The 18,162-nt window shown below is 41.3% G+C and overlaps 1 protein-coding gene across 3 annotated transcripts in view; it reads right to left on the reverse strand.

Annotated features, from left to right (window-relative positions):
• Positions 1-8,443: 8,443 nt before the first annotated feature.
• The window catches only part of AMPH (amphiphysin), a 184,280-nt gene continuing 174,561 nt past the window's right edge, over positions 8,444-18,162 (reverse strand). For all 3 annotated transcript variants that reach the window (XM_072599090.1, XM_072599089.1, XM_072599091.1), the window contains 3 exons: positions 16,245-16,505; positions 14,766-14,867; positions 8,444-10,330 (listed from right to left, as the gene is read on the reverse strand). In XM_072599090.1, the coding sequence (XP_072455191.1) occupies positions 10,223-10,330; positions 14,766-14,867; positions 16,245-16,505 (471 nt within the window). In that variant the 3' untranslated portion in view covers positions 8,444-10,222. The remainder of the gene's footprint in view (positions 10,331-14,765; positions 14,868-16,244; positions 16,506-18,162) is intronic.

The raw sequence follows: 18,162 nt of genomic DNA on the forward strand, positions 1-18,162 counted from the left end.
TAAGCAAAAATTACTTGGTAGTAAGTCTCCTGCATGGTGGTGTGATCCATCATGTTTGCCTGCCGCCCCTCTGACCCAGACCCCATTGGTTCCAAGCCTTGCAAACATGGTTGGGGGTGGAGAGGGATCCTGCACGGACTTTTCTGTGGTCTGTTGAAAGTCTCACACAGGTGGTGGTGTGGGATGATTTCTGGGTGCCTAGTATTTGTCTGTTAAATTCTCACCTTCTCAAACGCATCCACTTTCCCACTGACATCTTCTTTTTCACAGAACCTCAGAAAGTGTCTCAGGGTTGTTCTGGGATTTGGGAGCACCCATAATGAGAAAACCCAAGTGTGACATACACAGCCTGTCTTTTCTCTTGGTTTGCTTTCTGCTGATTTAGACTTCCAGTGCTTGTGGGCCAGTCGTGGGGCTGAGATTATCTCAGTCAATACAGGTTAGAGAAGGAAATCATGATAACATGGCCAATGCCAATTTGGAAAGGTGGACTTCACTCTGCCCTATATAAAGAATTGCCAAAAAGTTGCCTGAATGACTGATTGAGGATGCTGAGCTGTTAGGCTCTGTGGGTAACTAAGCATGTGATAATGCAAACTCTGGGGTGGAGGGCTGGTGCTGCAATTCCTATTTCTGTGGGACACTGAGCAGATCAAGTCACCTCTATTGGCCTCTGTTTCTGTTTTTTAAAATGAGAGAAAATGAATGCTGGGTATTTTAAGGCCTCTTCCAACTCTAAATCTAGATGGCCCTTTGTTTTAAACAAGTTGAGTTAGAGTTTAGAGGGAGAGAAGGCAGAGCATAAGGAGAGTGGCAGAACACTGGGCCATTTGTCTGAAGACAGCATGTCACTGCATTTCTAAGAGATTCTTCAGAATGCAGAGAGGGGGAGTTAGGAATCAGATGGGGTTTCCTAAGTCACTAGAGTTCCAAAGAAAAGAGGGTTGGTAGTTTGCCAGCATAAACCTTGGGCAGTGGGGACAGTGCTGGGTTGGCGGCCCAGAGTCTGCCTTAGAGGTGACTAACAAAGGACTGGAAGGAAGGGACAGTATAGTCTTTGTAGCCAAGGAAATAACAAAGAGAATGAAATTAGTAATCCCAACTTTTAGAAAACTCGTTCAGTGTAGTCAGAAGGTGACCCCATTCTATCTTCCTCTTTGACTGCTCTGATGTTCACATGGAGCTGTGATCTCCCTCATGTGGGTGGGCCTCCCATTGATGCAGATTGTAGCTCTCTCCTATTTGCCCACCTGGGGCAGCTCTGGGTTATGCTGTCACATAAATGCTCCAGGCAGTGGAGGAGGAACCCAACACGGGGAGGGTCTCTCTCCCTTTGCTTTGATGTTGGGAAGACCCTGTTGGAGCACATGACCTGTCCAAGGCTGTCTTTTCTGATCCAATCACAGAGCTCATTCATCAGTATGAATAAAAATACACACAACACATGCAGATGTCTCTCATCGTTGTTCAGTCGTTTCGGTCATGTCTGACTCCTTATGAACCTCTTTTGGGTTCTCTTGGCAAACATACCGGATGGTTTGCCATTTCCTCTTCTAGTTCATTTTACAGATGAGAAAATTGAGGCAGATAGGAATAAGTGACTTACCCAGGTCACACAGCTAGGAAGTATCTGAGGCAGGATTTGAACTCAGGTATTCCAGACTCCAGGCCAGGAACGCTATCCGCTACATCACCTAGCTGCTTCATACATCTACATCCGTCTATCTATGAATCTATGTATCCTCTACATACATATGCATATTTATATTTCAGCTTATATCTAGTTGGGTCTGCTATAACTTTCATTTTTTAAAATACAAATTTGTTCCAACACAACTGATATGTTAAGAAAACATCTGAGCATAATGAGAAAGGTGTTTATGCGCAATTTCCTCCATAAGAAACATCAACGATGCAGAAAACTTTACTCTTTCACAATAATTTACAACTGCAATCCTGACACCTACTTCCATAAACAAGCATCAGGTCTTTTTCAAGGTAAAATACACTTTTTATTTCACACCTTCTGGTGCAGTAGGAACCATGGGTGGCTTCCCAATCCCTTCTACCGTGGCCCTTCTGTCCTTCAGCCCTTAGACTTTGCCAGTCTGGAGCTTCCAGGAACCAAGATCCAGGCAGAAAAGCACCCAGAAGCCACAGATGCCACCACTGCAACCTTATTTACCTTAATTTTTATGTATTTCTTATCCGTTTAACAGGTTTAAAACCATTCTACCATTTTTACTAAGTTCTTTTTTGTATGTGTGTCTCACTGAGAGTTTTTGAGTTTCGTGTACCTAATCCTATTTTTCCCATAAGCCCCGGGGTTTTTATTGCACTATTTTGCATGTCTCAATGCTTTTGGCGAATGCATATGTCATGTTTATAGCATAACTGACTATATGAAAGTTTTATATGTATATATATATATGTATCTTACTAATTCAGGAGAATGGATAAATTTTCTGACACCAAGTAACATCTAAACAGAAACCTCTTTTCTCTGAAAGTTCTCTTACCTTGGTAACCATCAAGGAACACACATACACATTTACTCACACATATATAATCCATAATTATATGACAATTTCTAAAAAATGAGATTGAAGATTTTTGAAATAGGATTATAGCTCTCTATTGTTTTTAGTCTATATACACATTTGTGTGTAGGCTTGTGTTTAAATTGATATGACAGCTGTGTTTTCTTTTCCTATCAGAATATGATGAGGGCATGGTTAAGGACAAGGACTGTCTCTCCCCTTATATGTATATTCCCCAGCTCTTAAAGCAGTGCTTGGAACACAGTACATGTTTAAATAACAACTGTGACTTGGTTTGATTTGAGAAGGACCTGAACCCAGAGTTTAACAGGAAGAGAACAGGCTGTATTGTCTTTGGAAAACAAAAACTGACCCAAATTCTCCCTGAAGTCAAGATCTCTATATTTAGACTAAGTATCCTCCTTGTGTTGTGTGGCTGTGAGTCAGGAAACATTTTGCTCTTCAAAGAATTGGAAAGGAGGCTCAGCCAACGGGCAGCAGTAGGTTTGAGCTATAAACTAAAGATAATAAGGAAAAGTGGACCAAAAGATGAAAATGGGATGTATTAGTGAAGAAGAAGAGGAGCTGGTCATATGGTGTGAAGGAGCCAGTGTGTTCCACCAAGATCCTCACAATGTTATGAGAAAGCAGGCAAGGCAACTAGCACATTGAAAGGATTCTCTATGATGAAATTATGGTAAGCTACAGACCAGAGTCACAGCAATTAGGAATTGCTGAGTTGCATAAATAGCATTGGAAAGAACAGCCATCTTGATGAGGTGTGTCTGGGTATTTGAGAACCTTCAGGGCCCAACAGTGTACTTTACACATAGTAGGGTCTTAATACAGGCTTGTTGAATAGAATTTACATTATCCTTACTTCTGCCCAGCAGCCCACCCATGTACAAGTGGAAGGCTGGAGGTGAACAAAGATAGACTGGCTAAGACCTTTCCTTTCTGGAAAAAGCCTTTCCATTCGTTCTCATCTTTCACTAGTACTTAGGATAATCATTACCTGAACTCTAAAAGTGAACAGCCACCCTTGGGACCTCTGAAGACTCCAGAGAGAGGGATTTCAAGGCCCTGTATAATAGTAATATTACGGCTTCAGATGGCTTAACATTAGACATACCTACAGAGTACCCTAGAAAAGCTTTGCTATCCTAGCTAATTTTCCTTTTTTTCTCATTTACTATTTTATTTTTCACAATTACATACAAAACAATTTTAATATTCTTTTTTTTAAATTTTGAGCTCCAAATTCTCTCCCTGCCCCTCTCATTGAGAAGGCAAGCAATTTGACATGTTATACATTGTTAGTCATGCAAAATACATTTCAATGTAAGTCATTCTGTGAAAGAAAATACAGACAAAAATGCCCCAAGAAAAATAAAGAAACTGAAGAAAAATTATCTCCAGTCTACATTCAGGCTCTGTCAGTTCTTTCTTTGGAAAGGGATGACACCTTTCATCATAAATCTTACAAATTGTCTTGGATAATTGTATTTCTGAGAACAGCTGTTATTCATAGCAGATCATCACACAATATTACTGTTAGTATGTACAATGTTCTCCTGGTTCTGCTCATTTACTTTTGCATCAGTTCATGGAAGTCTTTACAGGCTCTTTTTTCTGAGAGCATATTGATTATCACTTATTAAAGCACAATAGTATTCCATCACAATCATATACAACAACTTTTTCAGCCATTTCCCAATTGATGGACATCATCTCAATTTCCAGTTTTTTGCCACCACAAAGATAACTGCTGTAAATATATTTATACACATCGATCCTTTTACTTTTTGGTTTCTATCTCTTTGGGATAAAGGTTTAGTTGTGGTACTACTTGGTCAAAGGTTTTTTATGCATGGTTTTACAGACCTTTGGCCAAAGTTCCAAATTGTTCTCCAGAATGGTTGAATGAGTATACAACTTCAGCAATAGTACAATAGTGTTTTAATTTTCCCATATCCCGTCCAACATTTGTCATTTTCCTTTTCTGTCATATTAGTTAATCTGACAGGTGTGAGGTAACACCTTCGAGTTGTTTTAATTTGCATTTTTCTCATCCATCGTGATTTAGAGCATTTTTATAGGACTAGAGATAGCTTTGATTATTTTGTTTGAAAACTGCCTGTTCATATCTATCTTTGACCATTTATCAATTGAGGAATGGCTATAATTTCTATAAATTTTGACTTAGTTTTCTATATGTTTGAGAAATAAAGCCTTTATCAGAGAAACTCATTGTACAAACTTTTTTCACAGTCATGATTACCAACTATGTATTTCTCTCCATCCTATTTTCCTCCTGTTAATACTACTGTCTCTCCTTTTACCCTGTCCATTCTCAAAAGTGTTTTGCTTCTGATTTTTACCTCCCCCAAACTGCCCTCCTTTCTATCAGCTCCTTTCTCCTATTATCCCCTTTCCTTCCTCCTTTCCTATATGAAAGGACTCTAACCAGTTGAGAATGTATATCATTCCTTCTTTGAGTAAATTCCAATGAGATATGGTACACATACTCCTCTCCCCTCTTCCTTCATTTTCCCCTTCACTCTCTTTCAGGTCTCTTTTATGTCAGATAATTTATCCCCCTCTACTTCTCCCTTTCCATTTCTCTTAGTGAATTCTTCTTTATCATCCTCTAATTTAATTTTTTTAGATAATCATATTACCATATTCAACTCACACCTCTGGTTTCCATGTATAGTCCTTCTAACCATCCTAATAATAAAAAAGTTTTTTAATAGCTTTATACATATGTATATATATATATATATAAATTTTCCCAGGTAGGAATATAAACAGTTTAACCTTATCAAACACCTTATGATTTCTCTTTCCTGTTTACCTTTCTATGCTTGTTTTCTGTCTTGTATTTGAAAGTGAAATGTTTCTCTTCAGCTTCTATCTTTTCATCAAGAATGCTTGAAAGTCCTGTATTTCATTGAATATCAATTGTTGCCCCTGATGGATTGTATTCATTTTTGCTGGGTAGGTGACTTTTATTGTAGTCCTAACTCTTTTGCTTTCTGGAATATCATATTCCAAGCCCTGAGATCATTTAATGTAGAAGCTGCTAAATCTCACATTATCCTGACTGAGGATCCGTGATATTTGAATTCTTTTTAGCTGCTTCCAGTATTTTCTCCTTGACCTGGGAGTTTTGAAAATTGGTTATAATATTCCTAGGAGTTTTCATGTTGAGATCTCTTTCAGGAGTTGATTGGAAAATTCTTTTAATGTCTATTTTACCCTATGATTCTAGAATATCAGGGGAGTTTTCCTTGATAATTTCTTGAAAGATGATATCTAGGCTCTTGTTTCATCATAATTTTCAGGTAGCCCAATAATTCTTAAATTATCTCTGCTTGATCAATTTTCCAGTTCAGTTGTTTTTCCAATGAGATTATTGACATGCTGTACTATTTTTTTTGTTCTTTTGATATTATTTGATTGCTTCTTGATGTCTCATAAAGACATTAGCTTCCACTTGCAAAATTCTAACTTTCAAGGAATTCTTTTTTTCAGTGAATTTTTGTATATCCATTTCCATTTGATTAATTCTGCTTTTCAAGGCATTCTTCTCATCACTGGATTTTTGCATCTCTTTTACTCTTTGGCCTATTTTTTTTCTTAAGGTATTGCTTTCTTCTGGATTTTTTTTGCATCTCCTTTAACAAGTTTTTGACTTTTCATGATTTTCTTTAATCACTCTCATTTTTCCTACCAATTTTCCTCTACCTCTCTTACTTGACCTTTTAAAATCCTTTTTGAGCTCATCCATGGCCTGAGACTAATTCATATTTTTCTTTGAGGCTTTGGATGCAGGAGTTTTGAGTTTGTTTTCTTCTCCTGACTGTGGGTTTTGATCTTCCTTGTCACCCTGTAACTTTCTGTGGTCAGAATTTTCTCCTGTCGTTTCTTCATTTTCCAGCATATTTCTTGAGTTTTAACTCTATGCTAAAAATGAGGTTCTGTTTCCAAAATGGGGAGGGGCGTGTTGGTCACTGACCTAAGCTTCAGTTTTTTTGTGCAGCTGTTTTCAGAGGTCATTCTGAGGAACTGTAAGATTTTGGCTCTTCCAAGGTGGTATGATAATGTGTTTACTACTCTCTTGTACTTTGCACTGGTTTGTGAGTGACCACAAATACTCTTTTCAACTCTGGAACCATGAACAGTGTCCCTGCTCCCCTGGGACTGTAAGCTCTGCTGTGCTAGTGCTCCTCCTCTCACTGGGACTAAGATTCAGCACTGCAGCTTAGATTCAAGTATATGCAATGTACGGGGTCCTGCTCATGGTGCCAGCAAAAGTCCTCACACTGGGACTAAGATCCAACACTGCAGCTTAGATTCGAGTATAAGCAATGCAACAGAGTCCTGCCCGTGGTGCCAGAAGTGCCACATAAATCTCCTTCTGACCCCATTTTGTGATTCCCTTACCATCTGTGGGAAGAGAGGTCTCAAAACTGCCAGTACTATCAGTGATTCAGTCTCCCCAAGGTCTGATCTTGGTTTGTTGGGGCCAGGTCTGTGCTGGCACGGCCTGAACTGGTCTGCACTCTGCTCTCACCCAGGTGAAACAGACCTTTCCTGTTGACCTTTTAAGTTATTTTGGAAGGAAAATTATTTCCACTCTGTCCTTTTGTGGGTTCTGCCACTCTAGAATTTGTTTAGAGTTATTATTTAAAGGTATTGTGAGGAGTTTGGGGGAGAGCTCAGGCAAGTCCCTGCCTTTACTCCGTTATCTTGACTCTGCCTTCCCCTTTTTAGTGTTGGCTTTTAATACACACAATGCATTGCCAAAAAGTTGAGGAATGATTACGATCCTAAATCTTTCTTAATTCCATTTTATTCAGAAGAAATTATGCTGTTATGTGTGACGTGTTATTATCCTTCTCCCTTCTTGCCATATGTGATGCCCTGGCTCTATCATAATTTAATTCCAGGAAAAAAAATTGACCCTAATAATAGCTATTTCCTTGTGCCCCATAAAGTATAAGAGTTGATAACTTTGAACAGGCAGTTCTATCCATGAATCATGAGCATATACATAGCAAACATCTGGCAAATACAGAGCTTTGGTCACTATATATTCTGGAGAGGGTGCTGGGAGATTAATAGATACTCAATCACCAGAAAGTTCCTTTGGTTGGGTTAAGAATTAACTTCCACAAACAATGGACCCACTTACTGACTTTCCTATTTCCCTTGATCTATTCATCTATAAACACAGTGACTTAAAAATGCCAGGAAAAAATATGGCTCTGAATGAGGCTGCAGTGAAAAGAAATTCCTGATTAGGAAGGCAATAAACCTGGGTTTGCCAATGACATCCTGGGTTGGTGCTCATGAGTGGAGCCTTGGAGAGGGTCCTCTCTGGCTGTCATGTCATTGCTGCTAACAGCTGTTAGTCAGGAAGGAGAGAGTGGGCCTAGGGATCTGTTAACCAAAAACTGATCTGGGCTTTCAGCTGTGTGCTTTGGGGAGCATAATTGAGAACGCTCTGCTTCTGATGTTTACCAGATGCTAAGGCTATAGATTGAGAACTGTAAGGGGCCTCAGAGCCCATCTACTTTAACCTTTAAACTCAGGCCAAAAATCACACAAGAGATAGAAGCAGGATCTGAGTCAGATCTTCTGATTCCAAATTTACTCCCTCTTTCCTCTCTCCCACACTTCAGATAATCCTGACTTGGAAACCAAGAGGCCAGAACTCTGGTTCTGGTGCTATCACCAACTCAGGGCAAGTCATTTACCTTCTCGAATCTCACATATATTACTCTGGGTAAGCCCCTTAACCTCTCTGAGTCCCAACAATTTAATCTGTAAAATGGAACTTGTCCTCTTCTCACATGCTCTCACTTTAGGATCAAACCAAACTTTCAGAAACACAATTTGTCAAGAGGAACTTGGCTCGTGTGTGGAGGATCAAAGGTTTATTTGGAATGACACAACACTGAAAAACATAATCGTCACAGATGACTGCTGGATACAAGATACATTACTGATTTTTAAAGGATCTATGAAGGTGAGCTGCATAAATATAAGGAGTGAAAGTAAATGGGAGATTTCTTTTTCATGGAGGTATATTTGGGGAGAGGTTCTTTCCCCCATCTTTCAGCCAATCTCATACAAAAGTATATACTCTTTAATGTCACATTAGTGATAGGGAACATTTTAGGTGCTTAACCAAGACTCACTCATCCGTAGCAACAGAAGTCCCTGACATCAGATTCCTTTGCAGCTTTACAATCACCATTCATCATCTCACTGTGAAAAGTGCACATCATATACACACAGACACTGTCTAATGCTTTGGCAATGAGGCAGCTGGCTTTGCTCAGGAAACAAAACCATGTACTATAATGCCAGACAGGATAAGAGCAATGTGTCCCCATGACACATCAAGATAAAGAACCAAAGGACAGGGTGGGAAAAGGAGGCAGGGGTGCCTGTGTGGTTGATGTATGCACAGAGGGTCAGGGATCTCAGGCTGCATTGGAGGGATAGATGGATTTATAGATATATGAGATATAGAGATATGGCAGAAAAGAACACTGAAAATGTTTGCAGCAGTTAAGGTTTAAACATAGACAACCCAGAGTGAAAGAGAAACAGGAGGGAGAGAGAGAGAGAGAGAGAGAGAGAGAGAGAGAGAGAGAGAGAGAGAGAGAGAGAGAGAGAGAGAGATACAGAGACAGACAGAGACAAAGACAGAGACAGAGACAGACAGAGACAGAGACAGAGAAACACAAAGACAGAGACACAGAGACAGAGGCAGAGACAAAGACACACACAAAGAGACATAGAGACAGAGACACAAAGACAGAGACACAGAGAGAGACAGAGAGAGACAAAGACAGAGGCAGAGAAAGACACACAGAGAGACAGAGAGACAAAGAGACAGAGACACAGAGGCAGAGACAGAGAGAGACAGAAACAGAGACAGAGACAAAGACATACAGAGAGACAGAGATAGAAAAGAGAGTGGGGAGAGGAGAAAGAATCAGAAAGACAGAGGAAAGAAGACAGAGAGACAGAGAGGAGAGAGGGAGACAGAGAGAGAGAGACAGAGAGACAGGCAGAGAGAGACACAGAGAGATACAGAAAGAGAGAGACAGAGACAGAGAGAGAGAGGAGGGAGGGAGGGAGGAAGAGAGAGAGGGGAGAAAAAGGCAGAGAAAGAAGGAGGAGGAGGAAGAAGGGGAGAGAATGGAAAAGAGGATGGGAGAGGGAAGGAGGAGGACTGGGACTGCCTCACTCCAGGATTATTCATCAAACCTTCCGCAGCACAGCAGCTCATACAATACACTTAGTGCAGAGAAATTAAGGTTCTGGTCTTGAGGAAGCTAATTTAGACTCTGGGGGAGGGATCAAGAACAGGATTCACCATAGCTCAGAAAAAGCACAAACAAACCTGTTGTCACAAACAGAAGGACAGAGGAGGATGCCCTCCCCCGCTTCATCGGAGGAGTTCACTTTACTTTTTAAAATGTTACTGAATTTAACTTTTTTTTCAACACATGCTCCTTGAACACGTCTCCCCCGGCTCTGACCGACACCGGTCTGGAAGCGTCAGCAGCGCGGCTGCCCAGGCAGGCCCCTCATTTTCCCGTCGGTGGAAAGCCATTGAGCGAGCGCACTGGAGAGTAGAGGGTGGGGGGACAGGCTGACTAATCCAGGCGGTGGGTGAAGTTCTCTGGGAACAGGCCCTTGTAGGTGTCCAGGTCTCTGAACTGAAGCCAGTCTGATTCCTTCACTCCTATGAGCCAGCCCGCATCCTGCAAGGGAAAGGCCAAGACTCTCAGGGTCATGGTGCCCAACGCTGGAGGGGAGGAAGAGGAAGACAGATCTGGACATGGGACAGACCCCAGAAATCAGCTAGGCCACCCCTTCCCATTATTCTAAGAGAAGAGCTAAGGATGTTGAGTAATCATCAGAGGCAACATCTGAACCAGTGTCCTCTAGCTTCATTCAGGGCTCTTTACACTGCACACAGAGCAAGATGGTGGTGATGCTGATGACGTCATGATAATGATGATGATGATGATGATGATGATGATGATGAAGAGGGGGAGAGGAAGGAGGAAGGGGGGGAGGAGGTAGAGCGGGAGGGAGAGAAGGGAGAGCTGGAGGGGGAGGAGGATGAAGGGGAGGAGGAAGGGAGAGAAGGAAGGAAGGGAGGAGGAGAGAGAGGAGGAGGAGGCAGAGGAAGATTCCCTAGCATGTATACAGTGGTTTTATATTGACACATCGATCTAGCAAACATTTTTAAAGCTCCTTTTATGTGCTAAGTCCTGCACTAGGTTCTGGGGCTACAAAGAGAAACAAAAGCATCCCTGTTCTTAGGGAACTTTCATTCTTCTAGGGGAAAACAGCTCCTATACATTTGAATAAACACAGGTTTTACCCAAAGTCAATTCTGATGGGCTTCCAGCAACATAGACAGTGTAATGTGGAACTTCATCTCAGTGCTTGGTGATTAACACATTCTTGCTGACTGGACTCATCATAAAGTCAATTTTACAAACTGAAATTGCTTCTCTCATAAGAGTGAGAGATGTATCTCCAAACAGATCATCTTTCCTAATAAAGAAATAATTAATAACTTAAATAGCTGAGAAATATTCAGTATTCATGGCTAGGCTATGCTAATATAATAAAAATGGCAATATTAATGCTTTTGTTCTATATCAATCATATTACTGAAGGGATACTTTATAGAACTTGATAGAATAACAACAAAATTCTTTTGGAAAAGCAAAAGCTCTAAAATATCAAGGGAATTTATGAAAAGAGATAATAGAGATGAAGGGGGAAGAGCATTTCTAGACCTCAGATTATTTTATGAAGCACTGGTTCTCAAAACCTTCTGGTCTTGGTTAAAAATAGAGGTAGCTCTATGGAACAGACCAGACAAGGAAGAGTCAGAATGAAGGGGTTGGACAGATGACCTTAATAGTCCCTTCTCGTTCTAAACCCTGCAGTGTAGCATGGCTTACTGGAAAAATTCCTGGATATGGTTTCAAAGGACTTTGAGGGCCTGAGAATGGAAGATGAAAGTGAACCTGTTAGGAGAGATTTATCTCCTGGTCACTGTTGATCCTCCTTAATCCTCCAAGGAAGGTGAACCCATTTGGGCTAGTGGGGGAGTGAATTTAATCTGAGCCTGTGCCTCACACAACCCAAGTACATTAGAAGTGAACGTACACAAAGCTTCATTCCTTTGCATTCCTGATGTTAGGGGAATATGTCACCCAAAAGACAAGAAATATAAGCCTTAAGACAGGTGAATTTTGAAGAAGGGGGAAAGGAAGTGTAGAGATAAAAAGACTCAACAAAATAACTGATAATATCCTAGTTGATGAGAAAAGCATCCCCCTGGAAATGATGATGCTATCCATACAAAGGACAAATATGTGCCTCAAATAATGGATCATAGGGGAATGCATTCTGACCAGTTCTTTCAAGCATGTAAAAGGTCCACTTTTTCCTCCCATAATTCCACCAATACTCATGGGAAGGACAAATCACAACCTGAGATACATTAAAGGAATAACAAACAAAAGATGTCTAGGGCTAAAGATTTTTCTTAAAGGATCCAAATGAGGAAAAGTCATGTCTGGGAAAAAATATCTTTTCAATAGACTCCCACCAATAAATACCCTTACCTGGCTTATGGTGGGAAGACATGAGAAGCATTACTCAACATCATTTACTCTTCTGAGAACACCATGGAAAAGTAAATACAGGCTGGGTAAAAAGGTGGCAAAGAAGTCTGTAGGTCATTTAGTACAACTGGACATGTCTCTTTACCCATATTACTGCATGTGGGAATGGGGTTTATATAGCATTTCAATGGTTTATTTTAAAAGCACCCCAAAACATTTAGAGAATGTTCTTTCTCTTGAATCACTTTTAAGATTTTTGAGAGCCGGGATGTTCTTGTTCATTTTCTTTGACTCTCCAGCACCCAGATCAGGACCAGGGACACAGTTAATGGCTTAATAAATACTTTTTGATTGAATACTTGTCTGTGTATGACTAGTACCTGACATAGGGTCCAGCATACAGTAGGTGCTTAACAAGTGCTTATTGATTAGTTGAGTGATGCAAGGAAGCTGGTAGTAGAATGCTGAATTTCCAGAGAATGCTACTTTTAGAAAAAAATAGAATCTTGGGCTCATCTTGTTGCAAGAGAACTCAACAGATATTGCATCCAAATAACAGCCCTGAGTGAAACAGAGCAAATAAGTAAAAGCAGATTTTTATTAGGAAACTTTCAAAGATATTTAGAAGTCTAAAACCTTCACAATTCCAAAATGAAAATGTTCCTGGCCTGATGGGTGTTCACACCAAAGCTGGGCTTCGGAATTAAAATGAAGAAGAAAGAGGGAATTGGACCATTTCGCTTTGGGTTCTGAGTCTCTGGTCTAAAGCCAGAATTAGACCCTGGAACATGGGTTATGGTGGGGTAGGTGTGTCAAGCCAAGCCTTATCTCTCACTCCTCACCACTGCTCAACTCATTACTCTTTGGAAGAAGACCAGACAAAGAGAATGAGACCAGGAGAGAGGAGAAGAGGAGCGAAAGGGATCGTTAGAAGGGGAAAAAAGTGTTTTTTTCTTTTTTGAGTCTCCTTTGAAGAACTCAGAATGACCGGTATTGACTGAGACAAAAGGAGGTCTGGCAGACCTTGGGAATTCCACGCAGACAATGTATGCTTGTTTGAATGCTCTGTTACAGAAAAGAGTCACATGGTCTGAAAAGAGAATAGGGCCCACTAGAATATGAGGTCCTTGAGGGCAAAAATTAATGAATGAATTTCTTTAAGCACTAACTGATGTGATCTCCTTGCTGTCCAAGAGACTCTCAAAAGTCTTCCACAGCATCACAATCCAAAAGCATTAACTCTGTGGTGCTCAGCGTTCTTTATTCTCATAGTCATACATCACAACTGGAAGAACCCATGACTTTGACTCTATGGATCTTTGTCAGCAAGGTGATGTCTCTGCTTTTTAGTTTGTGATCCACATTTGCCCTAGATTTCCTTCCAAGGATCACATGTCTTTTAATTTCCTGGTTACATGTTTGTAACATGACACCACATGTCTGCAGTGATCTTGGAGTCCAAGCATATAAAATTGGACACTGCTTCCATTTCTTCTCCCTCTATTTGCAGGAAGTGATGGGATCAGTTGCCAAGATCTTAGTTTTTTATTTTTAATGTCAAATTTCAAGCCAGCTTTCATACTCTGCTCTTTCACCCTCATCAAGAGGCTTCTTAATCTTTCTTTACCTTCTACCAACAGAGTGACATCATCTATATATCTGAGATTGCTGACATTTCTCCCAGCCACCTGAATTATGGTATGCTTACCAATTTAAAATGTTGAGGTTTGTCATACATCTGTGAGAGGCACAGGTTGGAGAACTGAGAAAGCAGTTCAAAGAGGAAGCAAAGGGAGTTCTGAAAAGTAGCACAATTTCTAAGAGACAATGGAAGGAAATTAAAAAGGACTGTGTCTGGAATGGATCTGGGTTCAAATCCTGCCTCCCTCATTTGCTAGCCAAGTGACCTAAGTCAAATTACTTCATTTCTTGGGGCCTCAGTTTTCTTAACTTTAATATGATGGGCTTAATCTTGGATGGTCTCTGAGGTCCCCTTCGATGCTAAGTCTATGAGTTTAGGGCCCCCAGCAGTCACTTAATGCAGCAAATACAAGACAAAATGGTCACATATAGAATCCCCGGATTTTTAAACAGGAGGATCATACAATCTAGCCAATACTTCAGCAGGCTTTTGTGCAAGATTCCTGCCATCCAGTCTCCCCTGGAAGACTTCTCATGATGAGGCCACTCATTCATTCCTAAGACAGACTCTTCCACTTCTGTATAGTCTTAATGAGTAGGAATGTTTTTCTTGTGTGGCGGGAGCTGGAGCCTGGCTTTCTGTCATGTCTCCCCATTGCTTCCACTTCCACCCTCTGAAGCCAAGCAAGAGGAGTATCTTCTTGGAACCTAACTGAAAGAGACCTTGCAAGGTCTCTCATTCAGTCCAGTCCACTGCCTTTTAGAGGACAAATGGATAAACATTTCCAGGACAGGGAGACATCTAATCCCTGAATGAAAATATCCAGGGATGGAAAAGAGCCATAACCACAGAAGGCCTGGAAAACTGGACAAAAGAACCAAGGTGTGCAGCCCCAGGCTTTACCTGCTCAGCCTCTGCTTCTGCTGGAATCACCAGGACCACGTCGCCTCGCTTCAGGGTAAGCTCATCAGAATTAGCTGCCTCAAAATCATGGAGTGCTTCCACCTGAAAAGGTGACACAAAAAAATCATCAGGCCATCTCAGAAAGAGAAGTCTGGAAAGCAAAACCAAACCCTCCTGATTCCATTCTCTGGGTCTGGGAAATCCACAGCCAATAGAATCAGGAAGCCTTGGGTTCCAATCCTGCCCCTGATGCTTGGGAGCTGTGTGATCCTGGGTAAATCAAATGGATTTAGTAATACCTTCTTCCTTGGGTCTCTGTAACCCATGTAGCCTTCAAAGTGCTATTTCTAAATAAACAGGATTGAAGATCATCCCACAATAAAGTACAAGTCATGGAGTACAGAGCCAACGAAAACCCTGGCCCTCACTTGGGGTAGTTTGAATGATCTATATTTGTTGGCTATCACTTCGGCTGTATAAGCACCATGTGCTTCATTATTAAAGCCACATTCTGGAAAATTATAATTCATGCCATTATTTTTGGTCAGTGACTTGCATTATTACAATCCAAGAGACTTTCCCCTTCACATACTAGATTAAAAGCTGCATGAGAACACAGACTTTGACTTAGCCACACTTTCTTTCAACCCTAGTACATAATAACTATTTGAAAATAAACATCAGCTTCATTTTGAGTGTTAGAGACCCTGCATTTGAAGGCCATTTGTGCTCTGTGGTCTCAGGCAAGTCAATTTGCTGACTGGACTCTGTTATCTTATGTGTAGAATGAAAGGGTTCAGCTGTCTGGTTTGGGCAGCTAGTGATACAATGGAAAGATCACTGGGTTTGGAGTCAAGAGGATCTTAGTTCAAACCCTTTCTCCAGATACTAATTAGCTTTGTGATCCTGGGCAAGTCCCTAGATTACTCTCAGCCTCAGTTTCCTCATCTGTAAAATGGGAGAGTTGAACCAAAGGGATCTAAGATCCTTTCAAGCTATGGATTCTAAGACTCTCTCTGAAGTCATTCATTCATTCATTCATTCATTCATTCATTCATTCATTCATTCGTTAATCATTTAATTCTATTAGGCACTGTAGATCCAAGAAGGCCCTGCCCTGAAGAAGCTCACATTCTGTAGGTAAAAATAATATGTGTAGAAATAAGTAGCTATAAAATATATAGGAAGAACATTTAAAATAATTTGGGGGTTAGAGGGGCTAGATATGATAAGTGAAGAGGTCAGGAGAAAGTGTGTAGGAGAGGGAAGCTTAGCTGAGCCTTGAAAGAAGTTAGGGATTTTGAGAGACAGAAGAGGTATGGAAGGAAGAAACCCTAGGCCTGAGGATCATCTGAGTCACTTCCGGGAGTGGTAGGTGGGAACAGGGGCTGAGGACCAGGACAATGCTCCTGGTGTCACTGGGTCCTTTAATTGAATCCCACTTAGAATGGTTGTATGTTGGGGAGGTGGTCACCCCACCTTGTAGAGGAAGCCTGGAGGGACTTGGGCAGCTTCACTGCTGGAGGGGAGGGGAGAGGTCCCACCAGGAGCTGTAGCCTGAGCATCCTCTTGTGTCTTCTGGTCACTGGCCAGCACTGAGGGCTCACTAAAATCATCCTGGGGAGATATGTCTTCTCTTGTCTCTCTGACCTCTCTAGCCATACTGAGCTCAGTGTCCTGATCATCCTCCCCTTCATGGTTGGATGCCGGCTCAATGACAACTGAAGGGATGATTTTCTCCTGAAGAAGAAAAAATATACTTAGAAATTCTCAGACCTTCATTTAACTAGAAAACAAACCCAATTCAACATTTATATTGAACCTCCAGGATTCAGGGAGGACCCTCAGAGACCACTGATTTTACCTTTACTTTGAACTAGAATCCCCTCTTCAGTATCTTCAAATGGGGTCTTCACTTGAAGACCTCTAGGGAGGGTGAGCCATGACCTTCAGAGAAGGCCTGTTCCACTCAGGGAGAGCCATGCTCACTGTGATTTTTCTCTTTCATAGAATTGGAACCAACCTCCACAACTTCTTCTAGTTCTGTTCTGGGCTAAGAAGGATAAGTCTAATCCCTCTTCCAAATGATAGACCCTCAAATTCTTAAGGTCAGTTATCATAGCCAACTTAAGTCACCTCTTCTCTTCTGAAGAAGGAAAATAATTGGTTTGCATCAAGGATGAGTGAAGGTAGCAGCTTCCTTCCTTTCTTGCTTCCTTCCTCCATCCCTCCCTCCCTCCCTCCCTTCCCTCCCTTTTCTCCCTTCTGTCCCTTCCTCCCTCCTTTCCTTCCATCTTCTTTCCTTCCTCCCTTCCTTCCTTCCTTCCCTCCCAATAGATAGATTACTACTTGGAGTTAGGAAGGCCTGAGTTCAAAACCAGCTACTAGCTCTGTGACCTTGGACAAGTCATTTGACCTCTGTCTCAATTTCCTCATCTGTAAAATGGGAATGATAAGAACCTACCTCCCCAGGTTGTTGTGAAGATAAAATGAGAAAATATTTGTAAAATGCTTCTTACAATACCTGACACATAGCAGGCACAATATAAATGCCAGCTTTTTATTACTATCATTATTACCATTCATTCACTCATCCACCAAGTACTTAGAAATGCTTCCTGTGTAGTACCCGAGAAGAGAGGCAATGTGAGCTACAGGTTTCAGAGACAGGAGGGCTTAGGTTCAAATTCTGTCTCTGATATATATTGGTTGAGTGACCCTAGGCAAATCATCATCCTCTTGACACTCCCAGACAACCACGGGATGCCATAAGTTGCAGGGAAGTTTCTTATCTATAGGGGTAGAAAGAATTTCTTTCCATGAACTCCCTATATTTCCTGTAGGTAAAAGCAATAATGACAACAAGAAAATTAAAACCCAAGCAAATACTGAGATAGTCCCTGACTTCCAAGAGCTGGGAGAAAAGAGCACATTCCTACAGCAAATTCAATATCAAATCCATGCAGAACCACAGAACTAGAAGTAGAAGGACTTCTGAGACCAGAACTCTGTTCATACATGAAGGTGATCTCCATCCCAACACCCTGGGGAGTGGGCATCCAGCCTTCACTCCCAGACCTATGGGGTGGCCTTGGGTACATCGGGGCAGCTCTCCTGCTGAGGATGGTTTTCCTGATGTCTACCCTGAATTATCCTCTTTGCACTTTTTAACTCATTGCTTTTCCTTCTGCCTTCTGGTCCTAGACAGAACAGATCCTCCTCCCATGACAGGCTTTCAAATGCTCAGACATCTATGACACTCCTCACCCTCCCTCTTCCCCTTCTCTTCTCCATGCTAAGGATCTTCAGTCCCTTTCATCAATCCTCAAGTGACGTGTGCTCCAGACCTTCACCAGCCTGGTGGCCCTCTTCTAGACATTCTGGCTTATCAATGTCC

This window comes from Notamacropus eugenii, chromosome 3 (genome assembly GCF_028372415.1).
Source record: "Notamacropus eugenii isolate mMacEug1 chromosome 3, mMacEug1.pri_v2, whole genome shotgun sequence".
Classification (NCBI taxonomy): domain Eukaryota; kingdom Metazoa; phylum Chordata; class Mammalia; order Diprotodontia; family Macropodidae; genus Notamacropus; species Notamacropus eugenii.